Source organism: Talpa occidentalis, unplaced genomic scaffold (assembly GCF_014898055.3).
Source record: "Talpa occidentalis isolate TD23 unplaced genomic scaffold, MPIMG_talOcc4v2.1 talOcc4.8, whole genome shotgun sequence".
NCBI classification, from domain to species: domain Eukaryota; kingdom Metazoa; phylum Chordata; class Mammalia; order Eulipotyphla; family Talpidae; genus Talpa; species Talpa occidentalis.
In genome coordinates this window covers 57,559,295-57,581,272 of record NW_023605194.1, presented here as the reverse complement: position 1 = coordinate 57,581,272, position 21,978 = coordinate 57,559,295, and the positions used below count along the sequence as shown (strand labels likewise).

At 35.1% G+C, this 21,978-nt stretch overlaps 1 protein-coding gene across 7 annotated transcripts in view; it reads right to left on the bottom strand.

The window, feature by feature from the left end:
• Positions 1 to 21,978, bottom strand: part of PCDH15 (protocadherin related 15) — a 1,524,279-nt gene that overhangs the window by 91,807 nt on the left and 1,410,494 nt on the right. For all 7 annotated transcript variants that reach the window (XM_054690675.1, XM_054690674.1, XM_054690669.1 and 4 more), the window contains one exon: positions 4,495 to 4,622. In XM_054690675.1, the coding sequence (XP_054546650.1) occupies positions 4,495 to 4,622 (128 nt within the window). The remainder of the gene's footprint in view (positions 1 to 4,494; positions 4,623 to 21,978) is intronic.

Genomic DNA, 21,978 nt, shown 5'->3' with positions numbered 1-21,978 from the left:
CCTGTACCCCAGCTCTTGTATAAAAATGAATAAATAGGGGCCTCCCCTGGTGGTGCAGCAGTAGAGCACTGGGTTGTGAAGCTGCCCATAGCCTCTGCAGTGCTGGTTCGATCCCTGGCCACCGGGCGAGGGTCCCACATGGTGCACAGACCTCTCCTGCCGCCTGCTGCTCCCCTCAGCAGTGTACTTCATCAATCTTCCTGTTCTGCTCCACGCTCTGTCTCTGGTTAATTCTGTCACCCTCCCACACTTCTGACTGTACCCAGTGCTTGTACAAACAAACAAACAAACAAATAAATAAATAAATCTAAAAAAATAAATAAATAAAAATGAATAAATCTTTACCAAAAAAAAAAAAAGACGGAATCACAATTGACAAAGGCCATATAAATTTGAAAAAAGGATTAGTTGCTGGTTAATTACCTCCTAATTTTTTCATGGAAATTTAATATGTTCTTTTTTTTTTTTCCTCTTCTAAAAACATACTACTTCTGCCAAGTTTGTTCTCCTCACTGCCTATGGGGAGGCAACAAGATGTAGCAATTATAAGAAAACATCTTGAAGTACAGTAAATTTAACTTTGAGTTCTGACTTCATAGGACAATGACTGAATGATAGTTAAAAATTACTCAACCTAACTCATTTTACTTTTTTCCATGGGTACAATAAAGAAAAATTGCATCTACATCATGGGTAGATATTTTACTCATGCATTTTTTTGTTTATTTAGTGAAATAAATACCTAGGCTAAGATGTGTAAAAATGGTTTTCATGGTTCTCTGAAAAAAGATAAAAATAGATGGCAGTTATTAATATTACGTATTATTCATAATGATGCTCCATAGGCATAGCAACAATGTGAATGTTCAGATACCTAGCTCATTATTCCTTCCCTCACACAGGAAATTGAGTAATACAAAAATATTCATAATATTGTTAACTTTGTTTTTAATTTATTTACTGCTTTTTAAAAGTGATTTCTATATTTTGAATAGTTTCTTTGATTTTTAAAGTCATGTCGCAAATATGTACTTCTATATGTACATCACTATCAAACTGCTGCAACTACCCTGATAGCCCTGATGGTGGACTAGGGAAACAATGTTAAGAAAACAGTTACACAATTAAGAAAACTAAATAAAATAATGCAAGTTTTTATTTTTGCATCTGAATGTAAGATTTACAATTAAGTTAATCAAAAAGAATGAATAGCACTGAAGATATTAGCTTCGAAAAGAACAGTTTTCATATTCTCTCAGTACTGGTGATGTCCCTCACTTCCACTTTTGAATTTATTTTTATTTTTTCACTATGCTAAAGCTAAATACACACCATATAGAAAGTACCATCTTAATTGTACAATTCAGTTATAGTTAGTGCATTCACTTTTTCTGAAAACATTACTATCACTTGTGCTTAGAAAATTTTTGTATTTTCAAACTGAAACTCTGGGTTCAATGAATAATAACTCTTCAATCACCTTTGCTCATATTGTCTGGCAAAGCTATTCTATTTTCCATCTATGAATTTGACTACTCTAGTAACTACATAAAAGTGCAATCATATAATACTGTCCCTCATGTGGTTGATTTATTTCATTTAGCATATGTCTTCAAAGTTTATCCATGGCAAAATATATGTCAAAACTTCCTTAATTTTTAGAGTCTGAATAAGATTTCATTGAATGTACATATATTTTGTTCATATATTCATCTGCTAAGGGACATATGAGCTTCTTTTACCTTTCAACTGTTGCAAATAATGCTGCTATGAAAAATAATGTACTGATCAAGTGGCCGTGCCCCTATAAACCTCAATTCTTTGGGGTTTATACTAAGAATGATATATTTAACTGATAGCAATTCTTATGTTAAAGACAAAAGGCAAAAATGCTATTTAAAAAAAAATCCCACTAGATCTTGGTGTATGATGCCATTTAATTTTCTTCTCTCATGCAATAAACTGACAGTTTGCTTAAGAGCAATAAAAATAAGCATGGTGGAATCAATTATAATAGAGATATGAACATTATACCAAAGTAAATGTCTTTCTCAAATGATTATTTTGTTTCATGGTCTTTTAATATCATCCAAGAATTATTTTAAAATGACTTGAACATTCAAATTATTGATCTAGAAGCCAAATATCTATATGTCAGTAAAACTTATTTAATTACATTTTTGGGGGAGACTAATTTATTAGAATATTAATTCTATAAGGGCTTGGGGACAATATATTTTCAATATACACTGGAAACAGTATATATATATATATTTAAAAAGTTAAATAGTCTCTAAGCATATTAGATATTCCAGGGAGGCAAGGATGGTTCAACATACACAATCAATCAACATGAAATTTCATACCAATGAAAGGATAGAAATCACATGATTATCTTAATAGATGGAGAAAAAGCATTTGACAAGATTCCATGACAATTTATGGTTAAAAAAAACCTTAACAAAATAGGTCCTCCCCTGGTGGTGCAGCAGTTGAGCGCTGGGCTGCAAAGCTTCCCACAGCCTCTTCAATGCCAGTTCGATCCCCGGCCGCTGGCAAGGGTCCCACATGGCACGACAGACCTCTCCTGCCACCCGCTGCTCCCCTCAACAGTGTATTTCATCAGTCTGCCTGTTCTGTTCCCCGCTGTGGCTCTGGTGAATTCTCTCACACTCCCATGCTTCTGATTGTACCCAGTGCTTATAAATAAGTAAATAAATAAATATATAATATATAAATATATTTATATATTATATAAATATAATAAATAAATACATAATATCTAAATATAATAAATAAATAAATAAATCTTTAAAGAAAAAACCTTAACAAAATAGGTGTAGAAGGAAAGTGCTATAACATAAAAAGTCATATGAAAACCCATACCTGAGATTATACTCAATGGTGAAAAACTGAAATCTTTTCTTCTAACATCAGGAACAAGGAAAGGATGTTAATTCTTACCACCACTACTCAATATAGTATTGAAACTCTAGCAAAAACAATTAGATAAGCGAAAGATATAAAAGTTATCCAAGTTGTAAATGGAAAAGACTATTATGATTTGCAGATGACTTGATTTTAAATGTTGAAAATCTCAGAGACTTCAGCATAAAGTAATTAGCAATAATGCATACAGTAAATTGGAAGGCTAAAATATTGTCTAAAGAAATAGAGATTGAATGCAATCTTCATCAAAATCTCAACAGAATTTTGCACAAAATAGAAGAAATTCATTTAGAATTATTAAAGACCCTATTCACTAAAAATAAGTCTGAGCAGAAAAAAATAGTTATTATGTACCCTGGCCGGCTTAAAACTAAACTACAAATCCCTAGTACTCCAAACAGCATGACATTGGAACAAAAACAGTCAGAATAGAATTGAGAGCCCAGAAACAAAACACACATATATGAACTGGTAATTTATGACAAAGGAGCCAAGAGCATACAAAGGTGCAGTGAAAAATCGTGCTGTGAAACCTGGACAGCTACATATAAAAGAAAGAAACTACACCACTATTTCACACCATGTACAAAAAATAATTCAAAAATGGATTAAAGAGTTGGATGTAAGACTTGCAATGATGAATACACAAAAGTAAACATTGGCAATACATTCCTTGACATCAGCTTTAGAGGTCAGTTTAGGAATTCAAGATCAATAGCAAAGGGAAACAAAAGCAAAAATAAACAAACAAGACAAATTAAAAAGGATCTGCATAGTGTTAAAAGCTTGCATCAAAACAAAACATCACCCAACTCAATGGGAGATTTGTTTCATCATATGTCAACACAGGATTAATATGCAAATAAACAAAGAACTCATAAAACTCATAAACAAAACAAAAATTTGATCAAAAAGTTGGCAGAAGATCTAAATAGGAACTTCTGCAAAAATGATTTACAAATGTCTAATAGGGACATGAAAAGATGTTCATTATCTCTTTTTATTATGGAAATGCACATTAAAACATTGATATATCCTTTCATTCCTGTAAGGATGGCTATTATTCAAAATAAAAGAAACAAACTAGTACTGGAGAGGATGAGGTGCAAAGAAAACCCTATATAGTATTTTTGGGCATATAAATTGGTGTAGTCATTATGGAAAACAATATAACGATTCTGCCAAATAATTAAAAATGGAAATATTATATCTAATTATCACACTTATGCATACTCATTTCAAAAATGCAAAAAGCATTAATTCAATGATATATATATATATATATATACACTTTGTTCATTGTATATTATAATACTAGTTTACTTCACTAAAAATTTTAATTTAAGCACAACATGTTACATAAAATTCCCTTCATAATTCTTCTCTATTTAGATTGGATATTAAACTCAAATATCTCTAAGTTTCAGGCTTTTGTTTAAACAACATGAATTAGTACTCATTTAAAGCTGACTACATGCTTATAGTCTACCTGAAAAATCGGAGCTATCTGCTTTTACTCAAGCTCTTAATTAATATTCCTCATACCTTAACTCTGAGCACAGAAGCAAACATTCTTGCATCTTCAGATACACCTCCAATGTAGAATTTTTTTTGAAACACTGGGGGATGATCATTTTGGTCCTGAATTTCAATGTACACTTTGGCTGTATTGCCTGGAAAATAAGAAATATATATTTTTATTGGTGATTACTTATTAGAAAACATGAAGTGGATTAAGTACTTACTTTACTTCTTTTTTTTTTTTAATGTGGAAGCTTAAATCCTCAATGGCATTCCTCAGTGGAATGCCTGCTATTCCCAAATCCACAGAGAAAACTTCTGGCCTAACAATGATAAGTTACTATTTCTTTTAATTATAATGTCCTAATAATTCATTTTATTTGATTTAATATGCACTAAAGTATTACATCCTAATTTTAATGAAACAATCAACAGATCATATTCACAAACACTTCACACACATTATCACATATATATCACAGTGACAAAATATGCACACTCCTGGTGAAATCACAAAATTGTGATACACTAAAAAGCTCTACTTCTTACTCTTAAAACTAGCAATTATACTCTTAGTTCAAAATGCACTATGCTATTCTTGTTCTAAAATAAAAAGTAAGAAATAATTGGGTGAGAATCTTCTTTCTACAAAGGGCAAGCAAAGCATTGGAGGCTCTCTATAATTATTTGCAAAATATATGGCTGGAGAGACTATTGCCTTAAAACTCATGAATGCTTGATTTTGTGATTTAAACCACACTAAATATAAGGTAAGTGTTAGAATCTCACCCCTTTGATTATCACACTTTTAATGAGAACTGTTAGCACTTCTCACTCAATAGTCCACAAGTTTTTTTTTTTTTTTACAAAGAATTCTATGTGGAAAATTATCTTATAATCAGATAAAATGAGGAATAAGTGGTCAATAATTTTACAAAAAGTATATTCAAATTATGCTACGTATTCTTATTTATTACCTAAGTGAATTTTATCATACATTTCAGTTCAGATTGAAAATATAGCAATTGATCTACAAAATAACCATGTCACTCCAATTTCATTGTTTTATTATAAAGTATAATAGGTTTAACACAAACCTACTAGTACAGAATCTACATCCACAAATGTTGAAATAGCTGTGTTGGCTGAATAAATTAATTACATACATTGTGTTAGAACTTAGAAAACAAGTTGCTTTTTGCTTATCTCAGGAAAGATCAGAGAGAAAAAAGAGTGAATCCTGAGGCTTTCACCCTATCTACCACAGGTCATTTAGTTTCTATCATACCTGCCAGTTTTTCACCATTGCTGAACTGGAAGGGATAGAATCAAGAAGCAAAAGTGTGCAAGGCAAAAGAGAAAGGTACTGCACAAAGCAGATGGCAGACTGTCTTCCTGTTGTACAGAGCTGGGGCTCCAAATTGCACTCTGGTCACCTATCAACAATCAGTCATCCAAAATGAAACCAAACTCTTTCATCTGAGCAGTAAAGCATTTTTATCTCTGGACTCTGAATAACTAACAGCTCTAATTTAGTTTAAATTTTAAATTCACAGATACATGAAATTCAAATCTGCTCTCTAGTGCTCTTAAGAATGAACAACATATATAGTAATTAATGACGGCATTCCTCTTTATTAAATAGGGTGGAGCTTTGACAATGTAATAAAATGCCAAAGAGCAACAACTTAACCAAATCTTCTTCCCATATCTTTTAACTCTATCCCCGCTTACCACTGGACACCAAATTCTGGATACTTGTCTCACAAATAAATGTTTATTAATTTTTCTTGTAAGTATGATTTTCTCTCAACCTACAGTTATCCATATATTCAAATATCTAGATTTCTTTTTTTTTTAATATTTATTTATTTATGCATATAAGAACTGGGGTATAGGCCAGAACTGTGGGGGAGGTGAGAGGATTCCCCAGAGACAGAGTGGGGAACAGAACAGGCAGATTGACCACAGTACACTGCTGAAGGGAGTAGCAGGCAAGTCAGGAGAGGTCTGCTGCGCCATGTGGGTTGCTTCCTGGCTGGCTGTGGATCGAACTCATGCTGCAGTGGCTGCGCACAGCTTCATAGGTTGCATCTTAACCCCTTGCACCACGAGGGAGGCCCAAATCTCTAGATTTCTTTCTGTATGATTACACAGCATCTGCCTCCCCCATGATCTCTTTCCAATGGGCCCTGCCATTGGATATTCCAATAACTTTACAAAACAGAAACATGATCACATTAAATCATTAGTCATTACATTGAACATTCTATCATTTGGTCATTTAATAACATCCTATGCAACCTTTGTGTCAGCCACTCTAGTAACTACTGTGTGGAATAAGGCATAAGATATATAATGCTAAAAACATAAATAATTTTTACCAGGCAACTTAGCATTCATTTCACAAATATAATTATTAGATACAAGATATAATCCTTCCATATCACTTGTGTTAGAGTTCACATTTATGATACAAAGTTATATCATATTTAATTTAGTGCTTTAAAAAACATGAAATAAATTTTAAAAGTATTTCTGTACCATAAATTATACTAGGAAAGCGAGCACTGTTCTGGAAGTATAATGACTGTCCTTAAAGACTTATTGGCAATTTTATAAACTTTTATTTGCCTAGTTTGGGCATCTTTAAATTCATTTATTAATAATAATGACATACATATAACTTATCTATGCATTTCAGTTTTTTTATTAGCTGCTTTTCTTGCCACTAACTTCTTTTCTGTGTGATTTTGTTATTTCTAGTCCTAATTAATTGTTTTTAAGCTTTGTCTAACAACCTGTAGTATGACTAAATTGTATAGGAACTGGATCATAAATCTGTGCTGCTGAATTGCATAAATTTATTCATCTTCCATAAAGAGAAATGGAAAGAAAGTGATACATAAATATTTTCTATATATTTAGTATATAGTGCTATTAGGTACCATGAAAGGTTCATCTTGGTCTATTAGTTTATTTTTATGTCAATAGCTTCACAAAATTCAATACTGTCTTCTTGCATTTTATATATTTGAGCCTGAATTTTATGCAATCACAATTTCATTGAAAATAGAAAATCAGTGGGCCTCCTCAGTGGCGCAGCAGTTGAGCACTGGGCTGCGAAGCTGCCCGCAGCCTCTGCAGTGCTGGTTAGATCCCCGGACACTGGCGAGGGTCTCACATGGCGCACAGACCTCTCCTGCCACCCGCTGCTCTCCTCAGCAGTGTACTTCGTCAGTCTGCCTGCTCTGCTCTCCCCTCTGGCTCTGGTGAATTCTCTCACCCTCCCACGCTTCTGACTGTACCCAGTGCTTGTATAAATAAATAAATAAATCTTAAAAAAAAAAAAAAGAAAATAGAAAACAAACAATACAAATTTGGTTAATAGTATGAATAATCCTTTTTCATATCTCTATATATCTTTTTAAAATATTTTTCATTTCAATCATGACTTTGTCCAAATTCCGTCAACATAAATGTTTAATATTGCTGCAGTTACCACTCTCTGAAATGAATATTATTACATGACTCCCAAATGAGATTAAGATATACTTGATAGTCTGTTCCAAACCATGCCTTTTATTAAGTCAACAATTAAATATATTAAATGATCATGAATTTTTTTTTTTTTTTGTGGGACCCTCACCGGGAACTGGACAATGAACCAGCACTGCAGAGGCTGTGGGCAGACTCACAGCCCAGCGCTCAACCTCTGCGCCACCAGGGGAGGCCCTGATTAAGAAATTTTTATATTTTGCGTTGGCTGTTGATTATTTCATTCTATTCATCCCCATAGGTTAATAAATTTTACAAGTTTACAATGTAAGAAACAAAGTATCATTTTTTCCGCCTTGACTTTGCCTATAGTTGCTTTACAAGATGTCTTTTATTTGTCATATAAAATACTATTTTAAGAATACAGTGGGTATGGAGAAAGAGAAAGGCAGGGAAGCAAAATGAATGAAGCTGGAAAGGATTATATTATGGGAAATAAACCAGATTAAAAGACAAATACTGGGGCCTCCCCAGTGGCGCAGCGGTTGAGCGCTGGTTGCGAAGCTGCCCATGGCCTCTGCAGCGCCAGTTTGATCCCCGGCTGCTCCCGGGCCACCAGAGGAGGGTCCCACATGGCGCGCAGACCTCTCCTGCTGCCCGCTGCTCCCCTCAGCAGTGTACTTCCGTCCTTCTGCCTGCTCTGCTCCCCGCTCCGTCTCTGGTGAATTTGCTCACCCTCCTTCGCTTCTGACTGTACCCAGTGCTTGTATAAATAAATAAATAAATAGATCTTAAAAAAAAAAAAAAAGTCCTCAACTCTTTAAAAAAAAAAAGACAATACTGCATGATCTCACTTATAAGTGGACTATAAAATGTAGAACCCATAGAAACAGTAGAATTTTGGGTTGCCAGGAGCTGGGAGTGTGAAAAACAGGAAGCAGTTGCTCAGAGGTATAAACTTTCAGTTATAAAATGAATTTTTTTCTGACACCATGTTCACTGCAGTTAATAACACTGTATTGTATACTTAAATCTGCAAGAGAGTAAGCCTTAAATGTTCTCACTTGATCTCACACATAAACAGTAATTGTGTGAGTTGACGCACAATAACGGTGTTGATTGTGCAAATCTTTTCACAATATACCCATATATCAAGTCACTTTATATAAAAACTGCAATGTGTCTAATCATTGAATATAAAATAAATATCACTCATAAATTAAAAAAAAAAGTACCAGTGTAGATTAGTGGTGAAATCATTCACTTAGATTTTTGTGATCCATTAACATACAATCTGTATGACAATACAGATGTCTTTGGCTCACAACCTTTTACTAAGTGTGTGTAAGGACTGAGGACTGTAATGTTATCTTTCACTGAACTTGGGTTTTGGTTATAGGAAAGGCAGAAATGTGGAAGCAGAAAACAACTCTGATATAAATACCTTAAAGTATATGTCAATTTCTGAAAAAATGTGGATTTAATTTTTATCATCTTCAGTATTTACAGAATTCCTTTTTCTTTTTATTCCATATTATGTCTTACAGAAGTGTTGATGTAGAACATTACAAAAAAGAAATATGATAGGGGGAAGAAAGTGGCATTAATACAACGAATAAGAGAGAAAAGAGAGAAACAAGCAAAGTGCCTGACATCATGACACCCCCACCTTCTCCGTCTGGCTGGTGAGAGGGTGCAGCAAGGAAGGAGAACCACAGGGAGGAGGGAAATGACAAGCTGATGAAAGGCTGACTTCACAAGTGTTTTGGTTAAAAGTCATTGTCTTCTTTCAATGCACTTTGAAGCTTGCTATCTTGAAACCCTCTTTCACTGACATTCTTTTTGTCCAATTTTATCTGAGAGAAACTTCTTTAGGAGGCAGCACTTTCAGCTTCACTGAGCCAAGAAGTTCCTGATGTGGGGGGAAATGAGATATCTCCTTGGGATTTATTAGTTTAAAGAACAAAAACATGGAACTGCTAAGTAGTAAAGTTCACAAAAAGAAGTATGAGTGAGGGACTCCCTGGAGGTGCAGGGGTTAAAGTCTCAGCACTACGAAGTTATCACCAGCCACTGCAGCATGAGCTCAATCCCCAGACAGGGAGCTGACACATATGGCACAGCAGACCTCTCCTGACTGGCCCACTGCTCCCCTCAACAGTGTATTTCACTTGATCCATCTGTTTTGCTCCCTACATTGTCTCTGGTGAATCCTTTCACCCTCTTGCACTCCTGGCCTATGCCCCAGTTCTTGGATGCATAAATAAATAAATCTTAAAAAAAAAAAAAGTCGTATGAGTCAGTACAGAAACCTTATAAATAGCCCTTTCTTTCTATTGGAGATATTTTAAACAAAGTGAAAGAAGAGTGCTGGTTAAAAATGTCATTAACTAACTTTAATTTGATGCTTTTTTTTTTTTTTTTGTGGGACCCTTGCCAGCGGCCGGGGAAAGAACTGGTGCTGCAGAGGCTGTGGGTAGCCTTGCAGCCCAGCCCTCAACTGCTGCACCACCAGGGGAGGCCCTCGATACTGTTTTTTTAAGAACAAATTTAGTTTTGAGTTTTTTCTTTACTTTTAAAAACTAATGTTGTGCTATTTTTTTTCTTTTTTAGAAAAATATTGTTCTCATGATGAATCTGTTTCTTCTGTCAACATGGTAAACCAGTTGCTGATAGCATACTGAGTTCTCAAGAAAGACACGCTGAGTTTAAACAGTTGTTTTCAACCATGATTGATTTTGCCCACCTGGAAACACTTTTGGTAGTAATAACTATAGGGGGAAGAAAGGGAATACTTCTGGGATTTAGTAGGTAGAGACTAGGGTTGCTGCGAAAAATCCCATGATGGCTACCTATTATAGGAAATCACAATAAACAATTGTCCAACCTGAACTGTCAATAATGATGAGGTTGAAAATCCTTAATATAAAATTAAAGACAAGAATTACAGTCATTAATACAAATGGGAATTTTGTGTAAAAATATAAAATCACCCTCTTCTGAGTCCATCTACATACCCCGGGGTTCAATCCTGTTCACATTCTCTCTCACTCCTTCATGATGGCTCCTATTCCTCACCTTCCCGCCATCTGAATGCTCTGAACTTCAATCACACCTCTAGTAATTACTAGCATACATACATCAAAGGAATACATACTGTCATACTTAGGATTATGTATGATAAATATGCAGTAGCTTAGTCTGATTAGAAAATAAACTCTAGACTAGGTTGTAAAATCTTAAAGTCAAGGATGATTTCTTCCAGTTATATATTCTTCATGGTCTAATGCAGTAGATTTTTTTTTGAGCAGTATCATGATGATACCAAGTGGTTTATATATTCTATAATGATTGTAACGCAGAATTCAAACACTGCAAAATTTTTGGGATACCATGCTAATATTTGTTACTTTGCTGCTAACAGGAGATTTAAGTTAATTATTCATTAAAACATTCACTCACTCACACACACATATTTTTTAATTCTGTTTTTTCCATTAATACTATTTTTGTATATACTTTACTGGCAAATTCTTTAGAAGTACTGTGACTGTCACATGGTAGCATGTGAGGTGTTTAACAAATGTTGAATTATATTGAAATTGCTATGACTCCCTTAACAGATAACTACTTAAATAAATTTAGTCACTCAATTATATCTGTATGATGTATTTTTATTAGACAGTTAACATCATAATAATGCAATTGCATAGCATTGCTATGATTAAGAGTACATGTCTTAAAAATAATTTTTTTTAAGTTTGATATTAGGAAACTACTGAAAGCCATTTGCTAATTTTTATGGGCTACTTGGAATAACTGTTAAAATTTGTAATATTTATACTATTGTTAAGTTCCTCTATGTCCCTTTACCCTTGTCATATGCAGATAAATGATTTATTCTATAGACAAAATAAAGGACATATATTTAATACAAAATTACTAATGATTTATAGATATCTTTTCAAAGAATAAGAAAGAAATAAGTTATATATACTGTGTTCTTAAACTGGAATTACAAGGACATATTTACATGATATTTTGAAAAATAAATTATTAAACATGCTAGAATGAGAAAAGTCACTGCTTTATATTACTAAGCTTCTACAGGAATTGTACTTAGCTATATTTTTATCCAAATTATTTTCAGTATCTTGGTAACAAGTAAGAGTGATTCATGATTCATTTTAATAGTTTTCTAATTTAGCTTTGACAATGATCTAGTTAGCTTTGACATGATTTTAACTAATGTATCTTGAAAGACACAATTGTGTGTGTGTTTGTGTTTGCTAAAAGGTTAATGGTGAAATTAAATAAAAAATTGCAGGTAACTACTAGCTTCAAATACTGACACTCAGATTATGATACCATGTATCATGTACTTAATTTTAGATGTTTTTATTAAAGAAAATGACAATATTACAATTTACTACTATAGTGACGAGAGGATAATCAGAAGAGTAATATTATGAATATTAATTGATGTTTGTCCATGTGTCTATTTAATGTATTTTCCCACTAATTTAGTATATTGTCTCTCAATAAAAAGTGACCATTAAAATAGAAATTACGGATGAAACATTGATCTTATCACTGCTCTTGTGAACATTTTATTTTCATTATTGTGGGACTAAACTGATATGCTTAAGGTTTTTCAAGGGAATTATTATGATTTTAATGAAGTCTGTTTCCATTCATAATCAACAGATACAATTTTAAATTCATTTATATTGATAAACCCCCAACTCTCCATAGGTAACAACTTAATAAAGGAACCATAGGTATTAAAATAAAACTGTTGTAGTTCTAAACTAAGCAATAAAAACTATAAGCACAAACTCTGAAGCCAGAGTCTGGACCAAATACCACTAACATAACAATATGTTGTATGACCTTATACAGGTTACATTTTCTGAGCTGAAGTTTCTTATCAATAAAATAGCAATAAATAACTAATTCAATAAGCAAATACATGTAGAATATTAAATATATGGTAGTTTCACTGTATCATATGTGTATCCGACATTACTGATAATGAAGGAGTAAGAAATTATTAGGAACATTACCACCATGACCATCATCATAGTTTTCATTATAATTATCAGAGAAAGGAAGCGTAACAATGCCATGATTTTTAAAACTCCTACCACTGAATTATAAAAGAAAATTGTTTTAATAGAGTTAAATGGACTCTATTAACATATGGTTAAAAATAAAAATATACATTAAGCTCAAAGATTTTTTATGTATATATGTTTAATTTTTTGCTGAAGTACCACTGATTCACGCCATTATTAGTAGATTGGAGGTACAGGATCTACCCATTTCACTACAGTCATTGTAGCACATCTACTACCAAGGAATACATAATCCTTCCAACAATGTCCATCGCGCTCTCTCCCCATCTTATTCTCAACCCTCTCCATCTGTCTCTGAATGTTTCAGTCTATGGTCAGCTTTCAAAAGTTGGCTTAAATGTTAGTCTGTCTCACTCTTTGTTTGGTTTCTCTACATTCTACATATAACTGACATCATTTGATATTTATCTGTGTTTATCTTTTTCCTGACATATGTCACTTAGCTTAATTTCTTCTAGCTCCATTCCTATTGTCCCAAATGGCAAGAGTTTATCCTTTTTGATTGCTGAATAGTATTCCACCCATTTGTTTTTGAGCACTCTGGCTGTTTCCATAGCTTGGCTATTGTAAATAGTGCTGCAACAAACATGGGAATGTAACTGTCATTTCAAATGAGTGCTTTCATATTCTTTGGGTAGACACCTAGAAATAAAATTCCTGGCAGATTCATGCATAATCTTTTGAGGAACATATGTACTGCTTTCCATACAGACTAAATCAGTCTAATTCCTACCTATAGTGTAAGAGGATGCCTTTTTCCCCCCCACATAATTGCCATCACATGTTGTTTCTGTTTTTCTGTTTTTCTGTTGTTTCTGTTTTCTTTGGACATGGGCCATTCTCTTGGTATGAAGTGATGTATCATGATTTTGATTTTCCTGATGATAAGTGATGATGAACTTTTTTTCATGTGCCTATTGGCTATCTGTGTGCCTTCTTTAGAGAAGTGACTATTTAGCTCTTCTGCCCATTTTTTATTAGGTTGTCTTAATTTTGTTTGGTTATAGAAGCTCTCGTATATAAGTCCCTTGTCAAGTATATGGTGTGCATATAAGTCCCTTGTCAAGTATAACAGTGTCCAGTAGTTTTCTTTGTATTTCTTTCTTTCTTCATTTCCTTTGTTAGATTTACTTCTAGGTATTTAATTTTTGAGGATGAAATTATAAATGGGATCACTTTTAAAAAGTCATCCCTACTCTATGTCATTGTTGTATAATGGAAAGTGATTGATTTCTATCTATTGATTTTATCACTTGCCACTTTATCACTATCACCCCACAACTGATTTATCATTACTTAGTCTATCAGTGGAGTTTATGTATATTTGTTATGAATAATAATAGCTTTACTACTTTTTCAATTAGGGTTTTTATCTTTTTAAGATTTATTTATTTATTTATACAAGCACTGGGTACAGTCAGAAGCGCAGGAGGGTGAGAGAATTCACCAGAGGCAGAGCGAGGAACAGAACAGGCAGATTGACAAAATACACTGCTGAGGGGAGCAGCAGGTGGTAGGAGAGGTCTGCGCGCCATGTGGGACCCTCGCCCGGTGGCTGGGGATCGCAACAGCACTGCAGAGGCTGCAGGCAGCTTAGCCACCCAGCACTCAATTGCTGTGCCACTGGGGAGGCCCATTTAGGGTTCTTTTTATATACATATATTGCCTAATTGCTCTAGCTGGGACTTCCAGTAGCATGTTGAATAGTATTGGTGAGAGTCAACATTCTTGTCTTGAACCAGATCTTAGTGAATGGTTTTCGGGATTTTTTTTTTTTTTTTTTACCATTGAGAAGGTAAACTATGCATTCATCATATATAGGTCATCACATATTTTACTCCATATCAGTATAGCTTCTTACTCCACATCATTATAGCTTCTTCAATGACCATTCCTTTCTCCTGTTCACTAAGTGGAAGGGCTTCTCTCAAACTTTATTTTCTCTTTTCTACATTTAGATTAAGAAAGACAAGATCACATGACTCTAAAAACTCACTGAAAACTAACCAGGCCTTTGGATCTGAGTTACTTTGACAGATCCAAACAATACCCTCCTGGGTTGTAAACTGCTCAGTTTCGTTGATTCTTCTCTTTAAAATTATTCCTCTGGCCAAGAAGTTTCCATTGTCATAGGGTCAATGAACTTTTCCTTACTCTTATTTTCAAATTTTCAGTAAGTCTGTATATTTAGGTTTTTGCCAGTGCTATCAGACAATAATTGGAAATCAAGGGACTCAAAGTCAGAAAAGAAGTTTAAGTCTCATTACTGAAAGACCTATATGATGATATATTATATGTACAATATTCTTAAGACTCAATTAAAAAGTTACTAGAAATAATATAATACAACAAAGTGGCAGGTGATAAAAAAACATAAAAATCTATAGCCTTTTTACATATAGATAATGAACAAGTCGAAAAGAAATTTAGTCTACTTTAATTTATAATTGCTTCAAAAAGAATTAAATACCTCAGATTTAACAAAAAATAGGAGGTAAAAGACCTATATTATGGAACTATAACATGTTATCAAAGGACTCAGATGGTGACGTAGGTGATGGAAGGTTATCTCATGGTCATGGTTGGGGGCAATCAATATTATCACAATAACTACCTAAAGTTATATATAAATTTATCACAATTCCCATCAAAATCCCTATAATATTTTTCAAAGACATTGACCAAAACTATTATAATTTCTATGGAACAACAAAATGCCTCAAATTTTAAAGGTGACCCTGAGAAAAATGGAGAGAAAGAGAGTTATGTTACCTGACTTCAAACCTTGATAGGAAACAACAGTGCTAAAAACAATATGTCGTCAGCATAAAAATAGCTATAAGAATCATTGTAATAAATCAAAAACACAGAAATAAATCCATTTATATTCTATATTAACCTATGATAACACTGCTATGGCCATAGATGGGGGACAGATTGTCTCTTAAATAAATGATGCTGGGAAATTTGGAATACCACATACATAAGATTAAATTTGGATCACTTGCTAACCCCACACACAAAATAGACTCCAAATAGACTAAAGATTTAGATATAAGACCTACAACAATAAGATACATAGAAGAAATCATTTCAAACAATTCAAGATATCAAAGTTATTTTTGGTTAATTGATCTATACGGCAATTACAGATCATTTACCACAGAGGATATCTAGAAGGTCAATAAACATGAAAGAAATATTCATCATTGATTCCAATGAAGAATATGCAGGTTGGGCCTCCCTGGTTGCGCAGCGGTTGAGCACTGGGCTACAAAGCTGCCCACAGCCTCTGCGGTGCCGGTTCAATCCCTGTCCGCCAACGAGGGTCCCGCAGGGCGCGCAGACCTCTCCTGCCACGCTCACTGCTCCCCTCAGCAGTGTATTTCGTCAGTCTGCCTGTTCTGTTTCGTGCTCTGGTGAATCCTCTCACCCTCCCACGCTTCTGACTGTACCCAATGCTTGTATGTATGTATGTATGTATAAATAAATAAATAAATCATTAAAAAAAGATAAAAAAAAGAATATGCAGGTTAAATCCACAGCCATGAGAATGCAAATATTTAAAAGATCCCTAAAAACAAGTAGAGAGAAGATGCAGAGAAAAACTGACCCTCTCATACTATTGGTGTGAACTTAAGCTGGTATAATCATTAATGAAAGCAATCTGGATTTACCTTAAAAAGTAAAAATGGAAATACTATACAACCTAAAACTCATACTCTTGATCACAAATCCAAAGACCATGAAAGCATCAATATAAAAATATAATCCATATGTTCCACAATGTTTACTGCAACATTATTTACAATAGGTAGGACATGAAAGCATTCCAGTAATAATCATAATTTATAATGTCATGATTTCACTGATTTTACCTCTGTGCAAAACTTAATTTGCCTCTATTTAAATGGGAGTTTTCTGAAGCAAAACACCTAGAGTTTCTATTGAATTTCTGGAGCTTCATTGTTAATCAAATGATTGCTCTTCTCAGAAACAGGTTGCAATTATTAGGTTGCAATAATATTTGCGAATCATTAAATGGCCTTTATCTTGTGTCCCAATTTCAAGTGACTGTATACTAAGAAAAATTAAATTATTAACTGTAGTAATTATATGGAAGTTCCCAAGAATGAAGGAAACTATCTCCCAGCTTTAGGCGCTGAGATTTAGTCCATTATGTGTAAGTTAAGGAAAACCATTTTATGCATTCTTAATCTCTTAGATATGTATAGTTTTTTTAAAGATTTATTTATTTATGCACACAAGACCTGGGGTACAGGCCAGAGATGCAGGGGGTGAGAGGATTTATCAGAGACAGAGTGGGGAACAGAACAAGCAGATTGACTGAAAAATACTGCTGAGGGGAGCAACAGGTGAGTAGGGAGAGGTCTGTCTTGCCATGTGGGTTGCATCCTGGCTGGGGATTGAACTTGTGCTGCAGAAGGTGCGGATTGCTTCATAGTGCAGTGCTTAACCCCTTGCACCACCAGGGAGGCCCTAGATACTTATAATTTTAATTGCCCACTGAAACAAATATAAAATGGTTTCCCCACGAAACATGATTTTTCCTTCATAATACATATGAAGAAATATATATTATCTATATTCTAATTGAGAAATGTTATCACACATCATCATCATGAGTTTCACAAGTAAATTTTGGAGTCTATGGAAAAACACTGACTCAACTCATTTGGTAAAAAATGTCATACCCTTTTAAAAACTGCATTTCCATGAAAAGCTACTTTTCACAATTGAATTGTTTTCTAGGACATAAAAGTTTTTTTGTCTAACTAAAAATGTAATTGTTTCAACTGTGTATTTATAAAAGATCCCTGCAATCTTGTATATTACCATAGACTACCACAAAATACCATAAAAGACATCATGATATTAGTTTTCATAAAGTAGTCTCAGTTCTATTATTATCAGGAATGAATAGCATTTCTAAAACTGTGGGCATATATTTATAGAACAATTATACCTTGAACATTTCTGGGAATTGAGGGCTGAAAAATTCATATGTGACAAGCTACTAGGTTGATGCCGGAGTTACAGGAGGTATGCCTGCACAAGTCAATCAATCACAAGTAAAGAGTCATTAGCATTATTTGTCACAGACCTTCTGTTTACAAGCAGAAAAGCCAAGAAAATGAAATGTATTACAGGCTTGTACCCTAAAGCAAAACCATAAAATGAAATCAATAGTATTTAAGTTGCTTTATCACCAGCTTATGGTTTCTCTTTATTGTCCTGTCATTTATTCTTGATTGAAAGACTAGTTATTGAATCAAAACAGAATGATAATTTATTTTTTTGGCCACCACATTTAAAGATTTTTAATATTACCACAAAAGGAAAAAATGTGCTTTGTTGAATTACATGATTGAAATTGAGCTACAAAGATGCATATTTTCACTTTCTACACAAATATAGACTGTGGAAGATTTTTGTGGCTATAATGTTGATGTAAGTTTCTGTGAAAGTTCTCCTGAGCACAGGTTATTTGAAGCATTTTCAGGACTAATAACATTCTATCCTGATAACACAAGAGATGTTGAGATAATCTGGAAAGAGAGACTATAGACAATACAAAAAAGGACTTATAATTTTGAAATAACAGAAATATGAATGAACTCACATTATCCCTTCATTCAAAATGTGAAGAATATATTTATACTTATTCACCAAAAATCACGGCTAATATGTAGTTAAGAAAGAAAATATGAATACCTGACAGAATGGGCCTGGCCTTAATGAAATAAAACCAGGGATCTGGAGTGCCAGAAGAACTGTGAAATTGCAACAGGGTGGTCCCCAGGAAAGGGGGAGGTTCCCTGCCCCACCCCAGGGAGGGTGGAGCTGAGCAGGAAGAGGAGAAGCTGCAGAAGAGACTGAGGAGGGAAGCAGGATGGAGCCAGGAGACCTGGAGGAGGCGCATGGAGCCTAGAGACATGTGAAGAAACTGCGCTTGTCTTTTGGTCGTGGACTGGGTGACATAGATGTGGGTGAGACCCGTGGGGAGGTGACAATGGCAGCTTTTATCTTGATGTTGATTTTGCTCTTTTCCTTCCGGGCTTGTCCGGTTGTTTGTGACCCTTTTCTGTGGGTCCCCACTGGAAGATGCTTTAGACTTGTAGCAGGCTTTGGGGCCTTGTTCTGGGCCGATCCCATATGGATGGACTTTTACCCACGAGGGGACGGGTAACTTTGGGTGCTTCATTTAGAAACTAGACTCTTTGCCTTTCCTGTTGTTTCCTAGTTTTATTAAAGATCCTTCCCATTACTCTCATGTGTTTTGTGTTGATGCGGTGGATGGCCGAACCCATTTAGAATAGGCAGGTTTGCGGGGCTTGGGCTGCCCCTCTCCCTGTCCTATAACAAAATCAACGCTTGTTTTCCAGCTGTATTGGAAAGAGAAATTTTCCACAGCTTTTCAGAGTCCCTCCAATAATGCCTACTATGAAAGAACTCTTAAACACTTTCACATGCTTAAAACAGTGTAGTGGCTTCGTGTGTTGTGATAATGACCTAAATTAAAGCAAAGTAAAAAAGACTACAAGTCAGTTATGGCATAGAGCGTAACAGTGGTATACAAACTTAAATATTTGTGAACTATTAGCCTTATCTACAGTTAGTATACAATAAATAGATGAGAAAGACTATAGTTAAAATAGTTGGTCCATGAAATACCCAAAGTTACCTTTCACCTCATGGATAAATAACCAGTCAAACAGGATTCCTTACTGAGGCCCCAACACCTTGTCACAAGTCTAAGGCACCTGCTGGTGGGGAGCCATAGGAATGCAGCAGAAAGCGCCAGAGAAGTCTAGAGGGAAATGGCAAAATCAAAATACTAGTCAAGATAAAGGCTGCCATTTTCATGGGTCTCTCACCCATGTCTCTGTCTCTTTCAAATGTCTCCTTCCTAATACAAGTCCAAGGCCACGAAGCAAGCACGGCTTCTGAAGTCTCATTTGCATGTGTGTTCTCCAGGTCTTCTCCCTTCTCTTGTTACTAAGTCCCCCAATGAGGCAGATTTTGGCTAGGTAGATGAGGCAGAGGTCCCATGAACAATGAAAAGATAGAAAAATGGAGATGTATAGGCCCTGTGCCTGTGAGCAAGAAACCACCAAAAATGCTACATAGGGAGAGAGCAGGAGGGGGGTGATAAACTTGCATTTTGGACCATAAACAGTTAAACAGGCTTCTTCACATATTTTTAGTTGCATGTGTGTTTATCTTTAGCAAGATACCTCTGCATGTGTATTCAACAGATAGAGGCCCCTTAGCGAGTTATAACTGGTATAAAAAACCCTGGAAATGAGCATTTCTGGAGCACCTATTCTGCTCCTATCCTGTTACTGCAGGGAGCATTCTGCTTCCTATTGCTGAATAAACTCTCTAAAACTCACTTGTGGTCTGTGTCTCAATTTTTGTAGCACAAGACAAGAATTTGCTGACACTTTGCTATGCCAAGTCTTCGCTAGCTTCTCCTCACTCTGTAGCTCCACCTTTATTTGGGTGGGTCAGGGAACCTGGAACCTCCCCTTTCTGTGAATATCACATTGGTACAGTTTGATTTTGTGGAAATTGTTCTATGTGGAAGTAAGCTGTTTTTTTCTCAAAAGATGGTATCTGGAACCACAAGGCTAGATCACAGTTAGCATCTGCTCTTTCTAAGATCTATGGATTCCACACTGGTATCTGGAGCCTCGTGGTGGTGATTATTTTTCCTTTTGTTTTGTTCCCCTTCTAAAATTTTGCTGTTGTTTTTCCCTCCTTTGCTAGCATGATCAGAATTCTGACTTTGGGTTTTTATTTGTGACTATTCCCTGATCTCTGCCTCAGGGTAATTTGCAAGCCAACAATGGTTAGGTGATGGTTTTAATTAGCAAATTCATACTTGGGGATTAAGGTAAAGAAGACCTCTACCTAAGAGGCAACTTGATTAACTTTGCAGCTTTAACAGACATTTGGATTTTGCAAAGTCAGATCAGAAACAAATTAGAGTGATTTTATCTGAGGTAAGTTTGCAGGGCTTTGTCAATGGGAATTTTTGTTCTCACCATTTGTTTAGGGCATATCTGCTAGTTGAATTCTTGGATTTGGAGAAATGCAGTCCAGAACCTTCAAGTTTTTGGGTAGCAATTTGGGATATATTTTTGCATGAGGCAGTTACACTAAGTTTCTGACCTCTGTTGTAATTCTTCCCTAGTTTGAGGGACTTGATTTGTACTGCTTCTAGAGGAGCAAGTATGCCTGCATGAACTCCACCGACTAATGTTTTCTGGACTCCACCGCCATCCTGATGCCAAAGAGATCTCAGGCACCAAGTCACATCATACCATAAATCCGCCATGACTCTGACCTACTGAAGGGGCTTCCCGAACTAAAGGTAGAGTTAAGCCGCCATGCTTAGTATAAAAGTAAACATATGGGCTTGTGCTCTTGCTTTTCCTGCTTTCAGCATACCCTGGGTTCTAAACTCAAGATATTACCAGAAGATGTATCAACTAATTAATCTCTCTGTCCTCTCCCTTCTTCTTTCCCTTGTAAATTAGCCTTTTATTAACTTCTCTCTGTGTGCATGCTTTTAAGTCTTATCCTGAGTTCTTATGTGTGCAGGTGAGTGTAACAGGGCTGTCCCCAGGAAAAGGGGAAGTTCTAGGTTCCTACCCCACCCACAGGAGGGTGGGGCAGAGAAGGGAGGAGAAAAAGCTGGAGAGCAGACTAGAAAAGGAAGGAAAAAGGATGGAGAGCAAGAAGGAGAGCAGGTGGCAGCACATGGAACAGAATGACATGTGAAGAAGCTCACTTGGTTTTTGGTCTGGACTGGTTGAAACAGATGTAGGTGAGAGACCCTTGG